The following is a 14,880-nucleotide window of genomic DNA, read 5'->3' as shown; positions in this document are numbered from 1 at the left end:
TTTGAACCAGCCTCTTCTGCAGATTTAAAAGTTTTGTCCTGGAAACTGTTTTTTATTGCAGTCACATCAGCCAGGAGAATTTTAGAAATCCAGGCATTATTCTCTACCCTACTCTTTTATTTTTTTTCACAAAGACAGGGTTACTACGAAAACCACTCCATCTTTTATTCCAAAAGTGTTTTAGGAAGAAATCTAAATTAGCCAATCCATTTACCTGTATTTCTCCCTAAGTATTCCAGCAAAGGAGTATCTTCACACCTTGGACATACACAGACAACTTAGATATTATATTCACAGAGCCAGATCGATTAGGAAGGATACCTCAAGTTAATTCATCTCCTTTGCCCTAATCAGGATGGGAAATAAAGTTTCAAAAATAACACTTCCAGTTGGTCATAAGAAGAGGTGGTATTTATTGTTCCAGCCAAGGTAACACAATGTGTGAAGAGTGCAGTATAACACCATTAACAATGGGAAATAATCTTCACTGCAGGTTAGTAATTAATGTGGACAACAGCCAGTGCTCCACTACACTCCACCAACTCTATCATGAATGAAATGTTTGCTGCAACAGTATGGTCTACATGGTTTACTATCAAAAATTCGAAAATAAAAAAAAAAGTGTACGGAACTTCGAATTTAAACATCGGAAATGAACATTTCCGTATGCACCTAATGTCGAAAACAGCTGTTAATTGTCGAAAATGTCGCGAGCGACATTTTTGACAATTAACAGCACTCCCACCCTTCCCTTAACTCCCTACTTAACTAGCTTATACTCACATCTCTGCAGGGGGGAACCTCACCTGTGGGGGGCTGCACCCCCCCACACCCCCCAACTTAATATTCCAACTCCGAGATCGCTACAGTGAAGAAAGGGATGTATTTCCCTAACCACACTGTACTGCGATCCCCTTACATGAGCGAACGTTATAATTGCGAATGCACAGTCCATTCGCAATGATAACGTTCGCTCACATAACCTGCCGAACTGTGAAGTATTTGAACATATGTTGTTCGAATACTTCATAGCCATGCAATTGCATGTCGGCATTTTAATAGTAAGACGGTCTACATTGCAAACCTTCTCCAAATATTACAAACTGGATGTAATTTCCAGGTCTAGAGCTACCCTCAGAGTTGCAGTTATGACAGAAATCATGATATGAAGCCTCCCAAGAAGTCCGGAAGTATGAGATTCTGACCAAATAGTTGGATCTGATGGGCAGATGGAATAAGGTAAAGAAAATATGCATTTACCATAATACTGAATCCTTTCCATCTGATGTGATATCTATCCTTTCCCTGTCCAAATTATCACCTTATTACAAGGGAACTGGCAGACCAACCCGAAGCTCTTCTGTACTCCAGTTCTGATTATAACATCTGGTAAATTGACACTATCCTTACTGGCTGGCAAACTCAATGTGAGATTAGTGTGGGCCCAGGGGAATTATTGAAAGAAAATTCTGATGGAGCTCAAGGCTAGGAGCACCAGTAGAAAGTTGGATTGGATCAGACGAGTGTTTCAGTACTCAGCAGTTGTACTGCATGGACTAGAATGAAAAGCATTTTGGTAAGTAAATAACTTCCATATTTCATCCTATGGAAATGTTATTTCATTTTTTCGAAAATTGTAAATTACTGTACCATTTTTCCTAAAATCATGTTGAAACAACTCTAACTTTAAACACAAAAATATTATTAAAATGAACCAACTCGGCAGAGTGGCTGAAGTGTGTGACCAACCTTTTGAAGTACTTGTAAGATTTTGCTACCAACCTCCGTAGGTTTTATGTACTTTATTTTGTGAACCTCATATACAGTGTGGCCCAGAGTATGCCATTTCCCCCCCATATTCATTTAACCTTAATAACAGTAAGTTGCTTCCAGCCATTGTTTGGAGCAAAAAGGCTCTCGCAATCTTAATTCTTCTAATAGCATGGATCACTAAATAGTGAATTGTACATTGGTAATGGTATGACTGTGACTTAGACTCTCTCAAGATTAATGTTTCTTAATTTTTACTTGGAAGCTATTTATCTCTAACATGTGTTATAATAAAATGTTCAGGTAAAAACACTGCCAGTAAATGGAAGAACAAGACGCCACAACTTTCTTTAGCGCTTTCATCCAATTTAATAAAATATGAACTTCATCAGAAACCGATGTAGTTAGCAATGATACTGGTTCAGTTGTGTGTCCTGGAAATGACAATGGAAATAGTGGAAGCATTCATACAGACAGTGTTTTAGCTTCCTCTTCATATGCACGGGCAGTTTCTGCTGTCAACAAATCTGGTCCTTACAAGACAGGCAACAAAAAGACTCAGAGTTGGTCCAGGAAGGTCCAAACAAGGAGGAAGGGAAAGGGCAAGGGGCGCAAGAAGAACTAGACATTTCTATTAATGTGCACAATTTGACTGGTGATGTCATGACAGACGATATGATCTCTGTACTCAAAAAGGGTTTTTCCTTCATTCCATCTAATACTGAGAATATATCTAGATTGATAGTAGATTTGAAATTATACTTAAGGAAACTTAATTTGAAGTACATTTTTGAAGGAGTTACTAGATCTGAACCTCGAGAATTTGAAATCAAAAGGAAAAGCACATGTAACCCATTGTTAAATTCTACACTTATGGTTTTTGGGAAGTTATGTGAGCAAGTTTTCAGGAAATTTAGGGGGTTTATGATGGTAAATTAAATCTCCTTCCTTCTGAAAAATCAGTATTGGATGATTTGGCAAAAAACTAAAGTTGGCATATCATGAAAGCCGACAGTGGTGGTACCATTGTAGTTATGAGGTCTACGGACTATAGTGTGGCATTAAAATCTTTAAGTGACGACATTTGTTACAAAAAAAGTCACAGCACATTACATCACACAAAGTATTTTGAGATTGGACACCTGTTTGTTTGATTTGTTCTGTCAAGGGAATATAGATTATTCTGTCTATAATTTTTTACTAGTTTAACATCCTAAACTGGTGACACTATTTGGTATCCCCAAGGTACATAAAAATAGGGAAGATCCTCCTTTTAGACCTATAGTGTCTGCCAGTTTTTCAAAGACAGAACCGATTTCCATATGGCTGGACAAACGTTTGAACCCCATTGTGCAGAACTCTAAATTTTATTTAAGAGACTCATGGCACCTGTTAGAATTATTGAGCCAACTAGACAAACTAGAAATGCCTGTTAAATTTGCATCACTAGATGTTGTTTCTCTTTACACTTGTATAGACCAAACCATAGGTACAGAATGTTTAAGAGACTATTTAAGTCAATATACTGACTTTGATAACAATCTTGTCTGTACAGTTTGTACCTTGATGGAACTTGTATTAGAGAATAATTTCTTTACATTTGAAAATACATTTTTTCAGCAAACATCAGGCATTGCGATGGGGTCTAGGGTAGCCCCATGTTTTGTTAATTTAGTGATGGCAATGTGGGAGATTAGGTTTCTCATTACCCATCCTTTAGCTGATAACATCGTATTTTACAAACATAACATAGATAATTTGATTTTTTTATGGAAAGGGGATATAGAAACCTTTTTGACATTTGTTCAACATTTGAATAGCTCTACCAATTTTTTGCAATTTACGGTGGGAAGTTTTGGTGACAGTATTGATTTTTTTGGACTTGCATCTAACTGTCAATCATTATGGTTAAAATTTTGAAAGCTGCATTTATAGGAAGTCCGCGTTTGTTAACCAATACTTTCATCATGATAATTTACATCCAGCATTTATGAAATGAGGAGCTGTAAAAGGACAATTCATTAGACTCGGTTAACTAGTGATGACGAGATCTTTCAGTGGGAAACACAGAAACTTAGTGGGTTCTTTGTACAAAGGGGTTATGATATGGCCTGGTTAAACAGCATAATAAGTGAGGTCATTGGTCTTAGAACAAACAAAGCTTGCCCGATTTTAAGGCAAGCTGATGACCAAGCCCATTGTAGACTAGAAGTAACTACAAAAGTAAGTGATTACTCCTTGGCCTTTCCAATTCCGATTACTAATGAGATGGTATATATTAAAGACACCATCTTAAATAATTGGAAAGTAGTGTTTGGTAACACAGAATTGAGTAGAATTATTGGTGATTCCCCTGTGTTCACCTATAAAAGGGTAGTTAATAGTAAGACTGTCCTAGAGAGGGGTACTTTGTACAGGAATGAGGAGAAAACAACAAGTTTTAATGTTGGTACCTTTCCTTGTGGGACATGCAAACAATGCAGATATATTACAAAGACATCAGTAATATTTAAACATATGAACAAAGTAGTGGATAAGGGATATTACACATGTAAAACAACCAATGTAGTTTATTCAGCTATGTGCAGTTCCTGTGAATATTTTTATATAGGAAAAACAACAAGAGCATTGAACAAACGTATATACGAGCACACTTTGGCTATACATAAAAAGGATATGTCTAACGCACTAGCAAAACATTCTGTGATTTGTCCTAGTTTCAAAAAGTTTTCATTTTTTTATATTAGAGAGAGTCAACAATGATATGTTTAGTGGAGATTTTAAAGTTCTTTTAGAATGTAAAGAAACCTTATGGCAAATTCTATTAAATGCAGATTAGCTTCCTGGATTAAATGATATGATAAATATTAAGTGCTTTTTACAAGCACAAAGGTTATAAAGTTACAAATTTTAGTTCAATTCTTTTTATAAAAAAAAAAAAAAAAAAAAAAGAATGATTTGTGGTTTAAAATGTTTGTAAATCATGAAAAAAAAAGAATGATTTGTGTTTTAAAATGTTTGTAAATCATGACATAAATATGGAGTGTATATTACATTTCATTGGTGTATTCAGTAACGTGACATGATTGTTAGTTATTTAAATGCTGTAATTAGTATGGGTGTTGTTTCTGATGAAGTTCATATTTTATTAAATTGGACGAAAGTGTTAAAGAAGGTTGTGGTGTCTTGTTCTTCCATTTACTGGCAGTGTTTTTACCTGGTTTCTTCATTTGTGTGTGTATAATAAAATATTCTTCTGAATTTTTATTGCTTTCTTTTCATAGGGCCATTTCACTGATAGACCCACAGGTGTCAGCATTACAATAACTGATTATCTGCCATCAGCTACTCCACATGTAAGTATGATTCTACAAATTACAGCCTTCCGACATAATACCTGCCTTTATTTTTGCTATTTATGCCTATTTGTTATCCATTTACTTGTCATTATTTATATTGAGGAGACTGCATGCATTCAGGAAGCCATTGCAAGCACTTTCTGGGTAGATTTTACATCAGATTTATTCAGCAACACTTGATATCACAGTGGCTACTCCTGAGACTCCATGGAAAAATTTGTAGATTAACAAATCTATGTCTGTTAAGAGAAAGGCAGTAGTGATATGCCTTAAATCAAAGAAAAAATTAAATGGAACTGGTTAAATATTGTTCCACCTCCTTGGATGGCTTTCATTAACCAATGTACAGATACATCAAATGCCAATGCCTTACCCATTTAACTTATATTATGCTATAAACAGCTGACAAATGACAAATAAAGAGATCATTAAATATATCTGGAGGTTAACAGTATGAAGTACGTGGTTGAAGTGTTCAATCTTCACTGTATTTGTTTAGTCTGAGCTCAGAAATGGTGATCACTTACACAATTAAATCTACAGCTTTTGCTAGAGATAACTAGCAATGCTCTGTCTTGGTGCACAGCTTCCTTTAATACTATGATGCATATTGTATTATATCTAACTGTTTTAATACAGTTGACATGCTTCAGCAGACATTTTATGCTGGTGAACTTCAAACAAAGTACTATTACTTAAACAGTAACATAACACAGAACTACCTAAGCTGCATTTATGTTTTCTTTTATGGTGGTGCACTTTCTTTAAATATGCAGCAAAGTTTGGTAAATGCAACTGTTGCTCAAAGTTGATAAATGCTAAGCTTTAAGAACAGTCAAACCAGTACAGTGCAATGGCAGATTAAGTACACCTTGTTTTCAAAACATGGGCTTTCCTCCCCTCCACATCCTCTGTGTTTTCAGACCGCACATAATTGCGCAAGCTTTTGGATTCACTTTCCTGATTTAAGACTATTCAAACTACTGTCTTTACAATCCACCAATGTCCCTACTCATCAATCAAATATATGTATGTATGTAATAAAGAATGGCCACAGTTTTACACAAAAACCCATTAGGTCTGCAAAGCCAGGCTAAAAAATGTTTAACTTGAAAATGACAGCCAGGGTCAGCCAGTCTTATCTCCAAACAGCCCCCCTACCCTGAAATTATTATAGCTCTGTTGTTAGCTATACACAGCTCAGATGTTTGATTACTGTAAAAATAAACAAACAGTTATGGACACAGTAATGCATTTCAAGTTTGTTTTGCATAAAACATACAATTTCCCAGCTGTGCCAACCTATTTCACACAAATGCACTAGTGATGCAAAGCCAGACTGTTTAAACTGAATAAGTGACAAGAGGGTAAGTTACTGTTACTTTCATCCACAGACAGCCTCCATCCAGTAGTAATAGCTAGCCATATGACTATGACAAAAATAATACCTCATAATGAATCATAAATAAAGCCAAAACAATGATGTTTAAAGGCACAAAATCAGGATCAGATTTAAATTTTTGATCTTATATACTTAGAACGTTGATAATGCATAATGTTTTCTGCATTTTCTGATGGTTATGAAGTCTGACACCTCAAATGTTTGTTGTTAATTAGTGAATGCAATAATCAATGATTTGCCAGAAAAAGCACAAATTTTATGAGGAATAGAGAAAAGATGTGAAGCAAAGCCAGAGAGATTCTTTGAAATCAGGGGCAGTTTCAACTTTGTTTCACACACAACAGAAGCCGGAGAATAGCAAGTAGGAAGAAGCAAGTTTACCCAGTGGAACAAGTGCAGTGCAAACGCCAGTAACAAACCCACATGGTAGAAGTATGGTATCAACAACCTTTATAAAAAAAAAAAAAGGAAAATAATTTTGACCAAAAGTAAGATGAGTAATTCCCAGAATGTTAAACCCCTTGTAATTGAATTACACGAACTCAGGACCTTAATAAAGTTCTCCAAACCCAAGTTTGAGGCTAAAAAGGCTACCCAAGCCAAAGACAATCACAAGGCAATTTTAGTTGTTTTTTTTTTTTTTTTTTTTGTAATCTCAAATGCAGCAATGCAGTGAGCTGACTGTGAACAATGTTACCAACACTGAGGCTGAAGATTTAATGAACATACTGGCCAATAAATTTAGCTCTAACTTTACCCCTTTCTCCCTTCCATTTGTCCTTGAAGATATACCTGAAACTGGCTTGCCTCCAGCTATCTCAGAAGACTTAAGTCCTATCAAAATCTAAAAATACTGCATTGATGGGTCCTCACAATATCCATGGTTGCATCTTAAATATCATGACGTGTGATTTAGCCACACTGCTAACAACAATGTTCAATCTCAGCCTCCATAGACCTTTTGTACCAAGCAAATATAGAACAGCTAAAGTCATTCTCCTACATAAGAGAAGACCATCCTCAGACCCAGGCAATTACCAATGCACAAGTCTGACCAGCCTAATATGCAAAGCCATGGAAAGACTTATCATAGTACTAATCAGTCAGTACATAGGGAGCTTCCAAACAGTGGACTTGTCTCAGTTTGGATGCATCAAGGGCAGGTCATGCTTACTCAGCCTGGTGGATTTTTTTGAAAAGGTTATCAAACCAGTGGATGAAGGCAAAATGGTATACACGCCATACCTCAACTTGGCCAAATCACTAGACATAATTCCCCACTCAGGCATGGTGAAAAGGCTAAATAAACTGGGATTAAACCCCTGTGTCTCCAGCTGTATTGCCAAGTGGCTCACAGATGCAGGAAATCAAAATAGGGAAAGTTACTTCCACAAAGAGACCAGTCACTAATGGAGTCTCCCAGGGTTCTGTGGTGGGACCTCTCTTGTTTGGCATCTACTTTTCTGAAGTAAAAGCAAATACCAAAGGACTCTGGCCTGGCATGTGACTGCAAGTTAGGAGCAGTCACTGAATCCCTAAATTACTTTGCTATCATATAGAAAGGTTTCTCCCAAATAAATAGCTGATGTCAAAATCACAGACTGAAACTAAATGACAAAAAATGCATTATTGTATCTTTTGTGAAATCATCTATCCGTGAGAACTACCACATTAACAATATGCCCCTTAGAGTTGACCCAGTTGTCCGGGATTTGGGAACGTATGTGTTTAGTGACCTAATTTTTGACCAGTATGTGTCCATTGTTGTAAGAAAGGCCTTATATATTGCACAACTTAAAAACAAATGGATTGAGTCAAGATCTAGGGATGTTATTGTCTCCCTTTACTAATCCCTCATTAGGCCAATCATTGAATATAATGCCCTCTTTGGCATGTATCTGTCCAGACACATGCAACAACTGGAACACCCACAGAGATACCTTATTAAAAGGATACAAAGCCTAAACAACATGTCTTACACAGATCAACTTAGTAACCTATTATTATACTGTGTATCCGAGAGACTGTTAAGAGGTGACCTGTGTGTGATGTACAGTGCATCCTCCAACCCAATACTGATGGATTTACTGCACATCAGCAAGTTAAATGGCTTCAGAAATACTCAGTCTAGTCTTCTGCAACATCAGCATAACAGTTTGGAGAGACAGCAGAGGATACTGCTGCTCTGGAACAGACTACCCATCCACATTAAACAAAGTTCATCCATGTCCATATTCAGGAGCATCTTGGATCTATGGGTGAGAAACCAAAAAGTTATCCCATGACTGCTCCCTTTATTACTAATGGACAGAGCAGCTCCTAAATGTTTTATCTCATGCACGTGTCCCCCTAAATTGTCTGTGGTATGATCCCAGTTAATCTCATTAGGGGTAATATGTAATTATCAACCGTGGGATGGGTTAATTTGAGCACAAAAAGGGAAACTGGCTAGGCTTAAAATGGCCCTCAAGGACAGCTAGCCTAGTACTTATCTGTGAACCTGTAAATATTAAAATTTATTTCATAAAGTGCACACTAGTCCTGTAAAGCCAGAGTTAAAATTGAGCAAATGACAAAAGGGCACATTGCTTTCATCTACAGTCACCCCCCACCCCCCCATGCTCTCACAATTTAGTGACTGCCATCTTCAATAACTTGTCAGAAAACCATACATTTTACGATGCAAAGACCAAATTTATGAGGCAAAGTCATGGACACTGCAAAATCAGGGACAGACATGCAAACCAAATCTCCAACAATCAAAATAAATATGTTACAGGGAGGGAAAGTGTCAAAATAACTTCAGTTTCTCTTGTACATCATATTTCCAAGAAAAACAAAAGCCCATAACAGCATGGAGGCTGCTCGTGTAAAATCAAGTATCTGGTTTCACTTAGCATAACCCACAGTACATTTCCTGACTCATGCACTTTTTCCATAAACAGTAAGAATATCTAATTAACTATGAGCACATTGCACCTCCCCCCACACAAACGTACTACTAAATTGCTTACAACATGCGCATAAGAAAAGGGGCTATTTAGAGTTCCAAATTAAAACATGATGTGTGATAATTTGTTCAATATAAGCACTAACAACCTCCATACAGGTTAGTAATTAATATAACAACCAGCACTTTCAAGTTCTTGCTACAATATCTGATTGATGAGAACTTGTTGCTTCTACTACTGAAGTCAAGTCCATGCATACCTCTCAGTCACTCGGCTTTAAAAAATCTTAGCTGGGTCAATCATAGCACTCAAAATTTACACATGCACATTTACACACCAGGGGGAGGGGTAAAGGTGTAAAATTGTTCTCTTGGCAGCTACAACCTACAAAATTAGGATCCTTGTGGTGCTAATAGATGCATGCCTGCATAGCTGTACCAGAAGAAATATATCCTTACTGCACTCTGGCAAGATATACATGTACATTACTGACATTGAGAGATTCCCCAGAGATGCCAGAAAGCAAGGCTTTTTTGCATGAATGTGTGTGTGTGTGTGTGTGTGTGTGTGTGTGTGTGTGTGTGTGTGTGTGTGTGTGTGTGTGTGTGTGTGTGTACAGTAGAGAGTCAATTATCCAAACTAATTGAGACATAAGGTAGTTCAGATAATCAAACGTATAACTGAAGCAAATAAAAAAACTTCTAAAATCTTGTTTTTTTTTATACAGGAATACACTTTTTGACCATTCAGCGATTTCAGTGAACAAAAAAGAATATTTTTCACACACAAGCTGGCCACAAGCTCAAAAAACATGCCCAAGTGTACACTTATAATGTTTACATATTCATACTTTATGATTTTTCCTACCTGAAAACTTTGGAAGGCTGGTTTTGATAATTGACATTTCAGATAGTTCGGATAATCGACTCTCTACTGTGTATGTATGTATGTGTGTGTGTGTATATATATACATATATATATGTGTGTATATAGTTTTCAGAAATTCGAAATTCACTTGGTGGGAATTCCCAGATATGCTCAGTATTAGTCCAAACTGACAAAAAATACACCAAACCCACAGACATTGCCAACATCCTAGCTGACAGGTTCAGCACAAACTTCTCCCCCCCTTCCCCACCAAAAGGGCAAATATCTATCTCAATAAAAGAAAACAAACGTAAAACGAATAAAACTATAAAGAGCACCAAGGCAATCAAAGTATCCGATGCGACTATTTATTAATATAACTTGAAAATACACTTAAAAATACATTTAAAAAGCGAGTTACAAAACATGTGTAATCCAGAACACTAAGCGCTTTCACCCATCTCATCTGTGGGTTTCATCAGAGTAACTTCCCTTAAAAACACTTCCTTAATATACTTGTTCTAATTAAAAATTCACCAATCAGCCTTTTCTTTCATTAAGTACATACTTGTTTAAAATCAAATACAAATTCAACGCCTCATTATACCTAAAAAATGTATTGATAGATATATATATATATATATATATATATGTAAGCAACAGTTAAAATACATTCTATCATAATGTTTCATCCTGTTGTGTTAAATATATAAATAGATAAATGTATGTAAGTATATGTATATTCATGTTGACAGTATAAAAATGTAAAACATGTAGTGATATAAATGTAAAATAATGATATAAAAATATAACAATGTATCACCAACATCATATAAATAAAATGAATACCCTTATACTAAATAAGATTTATATTTCAGAATACTGGAGATGGAGACATGTTCATTTACTCCTGGCATACTGCTAGCATTAAGTCTAAGTTGCCATAAGCATTCTTTTGCTTCTAATAAATTTTTAACATGTCCCCCCTTGTTAATGTTGTATGGGATCCTATCTATTACAAAAAATATAAATCTTTTGAAATCTTGACATTTTATACTGTGTACTTATAAGGAATTAGTTAATCTTTTGTTTTTACTGTCCCTATTATGTTCCATTATGCTGTCCTTTAGTTTTCTTACAGTTTTTCCTACGTAAAATGCTGGACATGATGAACAAGTAGCTAAATAAACCACCATTTTTGTGTTACAATTCACATATTCTGGACATTTCATAGATTTGTTATAATTATGTATCATAACATACGGACCATCATTGATAAATTTACATATCTTACAAACCCCACACTTACTCATTTTAGAATTATTGTATGATTGTTTGTTACTGTTGTTCTCAAAGTAATCCTTTAGGTTCTTTCCTCTACTATATGTAACATTCGGACAATTGCTAACAATACTTAAAACCTCTAATTTACTACTAAACACATTCACCCATATTTCCTTCAAGATATTAACTATTGTAGTAGATGTTTCGTTAAACGGTATAACAAATGCATCACCTTTGTTGTTTATTTTTTCTTTCAAAGCTTTGTTAAAACCAAATTTTAAAATAGGTCTAAAACTAAGGTTCCGTTTAATCAATATTTCTTTCTTAATCTCCATAAGTAGTTGCATAGGATATCCCCTCTCTGTGAACATTCCAATAAGTTTGTCAATTTCAATATTAAAGTTGTTGTTGTCACTTATAATCCGAGACAATCTGACCATTTGACCCTTTACTAAATTCCTTTTTTGAAAATGAGGATGACAACTGTTAAAGTGTAAAAAGGAATTTGAATAAGTTTTTTTCCTACATATATTAGAATTTATTCCCTCATCATTTATTTGAAGTAGTATGTCTAAATATTCACAGTTATTCTTGTAAACATGGTGTGTAAATTTAAAAAAAAGAGGTTGTAGTATCTAAAAAGGCTATAAAGTCCAAGATTTCTTCCTCATTACCCTTCCAAAAAATTAAAATGTCATCAAGAAATCTCAGGTATAAAATAATTTTTGACCAAAAACTAGAAGTAAAAGTCTGCTGCGTCACCCACCATGCCAAAACTAAATTGGCATATGTTGGCGCACATCTAGCCCCCATTGCTACACCTGCCTTTTGCCTGTAAAATTCTCCTTCCATGCAAAAATAATTATTTGTTAACACCATTTTCATTAAATCAGTAATAACTCTACTTTTGTCCATACTCATGTCACTAAATGATGACAGACTTGCTTGGAACACAGGAATACACTTTTTGACCATTCAGCGATTTCAGTGAACAAAAAAGAATATTTTTCACACACGAGCTGGCCACAAGCTCAAAAAAACATGCCCAAGTGAATATTTATAATGTTTACATATTCATACTTTATGATTTTTACTACCTGAAAACTTTGGAAGGCTGGTTTAGATAATTGACATTTCAGATAGTTTGGATAATCGACTCTCAAGTGTGTGTGTGTGTGTATGTGTGTGTATGTGTGTGTATGTGTGTGTGTATGTATGTGTGTGTGTGTGTGTGTGTGTGTGTGTATGTGTGTGTGTGTGTGTGTGTGTGTGTGTGTGTGTGTGTGTGTGTGTGTGTGTGTGTGTGTGTGTGTGTGTGTGTATGTATGTGTATATATATATATATATATATATATATATATATATATATATATATATATATATATATATATATATATACATACATAACTATATATATATATATATATATATATATATATATATATATATATATATATATATATATATATATATAGTTTTCAGAAATTCAAAATTCACTGGGTAGGAATTCCCTGATATGCTCAGAATTAGTCCAAAATGACAAAAAATACACTGAACCCACAGACATTGCCAACATCCTAGCTGACAGGTTCAGCGCAAACCCCCCCCCCCTTCCCCACCAAAAGGGCAAATATCTATCCCAGCAGAGTGCTGCCCCCCTGACATCTCAGATGCTCAGGTAAGAGCCGCCCTCTCCAAAGCAAAAAACACAGCATCAGTGGGACCAGACGGTGTCCCGGGCTGCGTCCTACATGAACTCCAAGAAGAACTAAACCCATACATAAAACTACTGTTCAATCTCAGCCTTACTACAGGATATGTACCCAAAGAGTGGCGTACAGCAACAGTGGTCCCTCTCCACAAAGGTGGTGCCTCAACGGATCCTGGAAACTATCGCCCCTTAAGCCTGACTAGCTTGGTCTGCAAAGCTATGGAAAGGATCGTCATGGACCTCATAAATAAAGATATTGGGGACCTACAGACACTGGATCCTACCCAGTTCGGCTTTGTTAAGGGCAGATCCTGCCTCTTAAACCTGATTGATTTCTTTGAAACAGTCACCAAGGCCATTGATGAGGGGAAGGTGGTCCACACAGCCTACCTGGACCTTGCAAAAGCCTTCGATACAATACCCCACTCAGGCATTATAGATAAGCTCACCAGCTTAAATATAAACCCCTATGTCACTAGATGGGTTGCAAACTGGCTCAAGGACAGAACCCACATGGTTAGAATTGCTGGAGCCATGTCAGACTCCAAACCAGTTACAAGTGGCATCTCACAAGGCTCAGTCCTGGGACCTCTCTTGTTCGGTATATATTTCTCGGAGGTACAGGGTAACACGGAAGGACTGTGGCTGACCAAATTCACATATGACTGCAAACTGGGCACCATAATCGACTCTCCAGCCGACACAAGCATCCTACAAAAGGGCCTCATAGAAACAGACAACTGGTGCCAGAGCCATGGCCTCAAGCTAAACGCCAAAAAGTGTATAGTCATCCCCTTTGACAAAAACAAAGTGCCCACAAATTACCACATAGGTGGTAATCCATTAATCTGGAAGAAGTAATTAGGGACCTGGGGACCCAAGTTGATAGCAGTCTCTCATTTGACAACCACGTGGCCAAAGTGGTTAGAAAAACATTTTATATAGCCCACCTAATCATGAAGGGATTCACATCTAGATCAGGGGAGGTCATCGTGTCTCTTTACTCATCCCTCATCAGGCCCATAATTGAGTACAGTGCCCCTTTTGAGATGTACCTTACCAGACACCTACAGCAACTGGAAAGACCCCAAAAGTACCTCACCAAGAGGATCAAAGGGCTCAAACAGATGTCAAATGCTGCCCGGTTAAAGAAACTCCAGCTCTACTCAATGGCATACCGCCTGCTCAGAGGCGATCTGTGCCTGACGTATAAAGCCATGTCCAACCCAGAATTAATGGACATGCTGCACCTCAGAAAATCCAAATCCCATCGAGCTACGCGCTCAAGACACTTGAACTTCAGCACTGAAATAAATAGGACATGCTGGAGGGACAGATTTGTAACCCAGAGGCTCCCTTCACTCTGGAATAAAATCCCAGTCCAGGTTAGGCAGAGTCCCTCATTGACTCTCTTCAAGAGGAATCTTGATGAGTGGATGGGAGATAGTAGGTTTACCCCGGGTATCACTTCTGTGTCACTGTTAGACAGAGGCACAGTATACTAACCTCGAAAAAGGGCATACCAAAATTCATTTA

At 36.6% G+C, this 14,880-nt stretch overlaps 1 protein-coding gene across 2 annotated transcripts in view; it reads left to right on the top strand.

Annotated features, from left to right (window-relative positions):
- Nucleotides 1-14,880, top strand: part of PPP1R32 (protein phosphatase 1 regulatory subunit 32) — a 1,379,387-nt gene that overhangs the window by 481,449 nt on the left and 883,058 nt on the right. For both annotated transcript variants that reach the window (XM_044059651.1, XM_044059652.1), the window contains exon 8: nt 5,055-5,126. In XM_044059651.1, coding sequence (XP_043915586.1) covers nt 5,055-5,126 — 72 coding nt within the window. The remainder of the gene's footprint in view (nt 1-5,054; nt 5,127-14,880) is intronic.

This window comes from Protopterus annectens, chromosome 17.part0 (assembly GCF_019279795.1).
Source record: "Protopterus annectens isolate FY-2018-M chromosome 17.part0, PAN1.0, whole genome shotgun sequence".
NCBI lineage: Eukaryota > Metazoa > Chordata > Ceratodontiformes > Protopteridae > Protopterus > Protopterus annectens.
The sequence above is the reverse complement of the archived record's forward strand: the minus strand, read 5'-3'. Positions and strand labels throughout refer to the sequence as shown.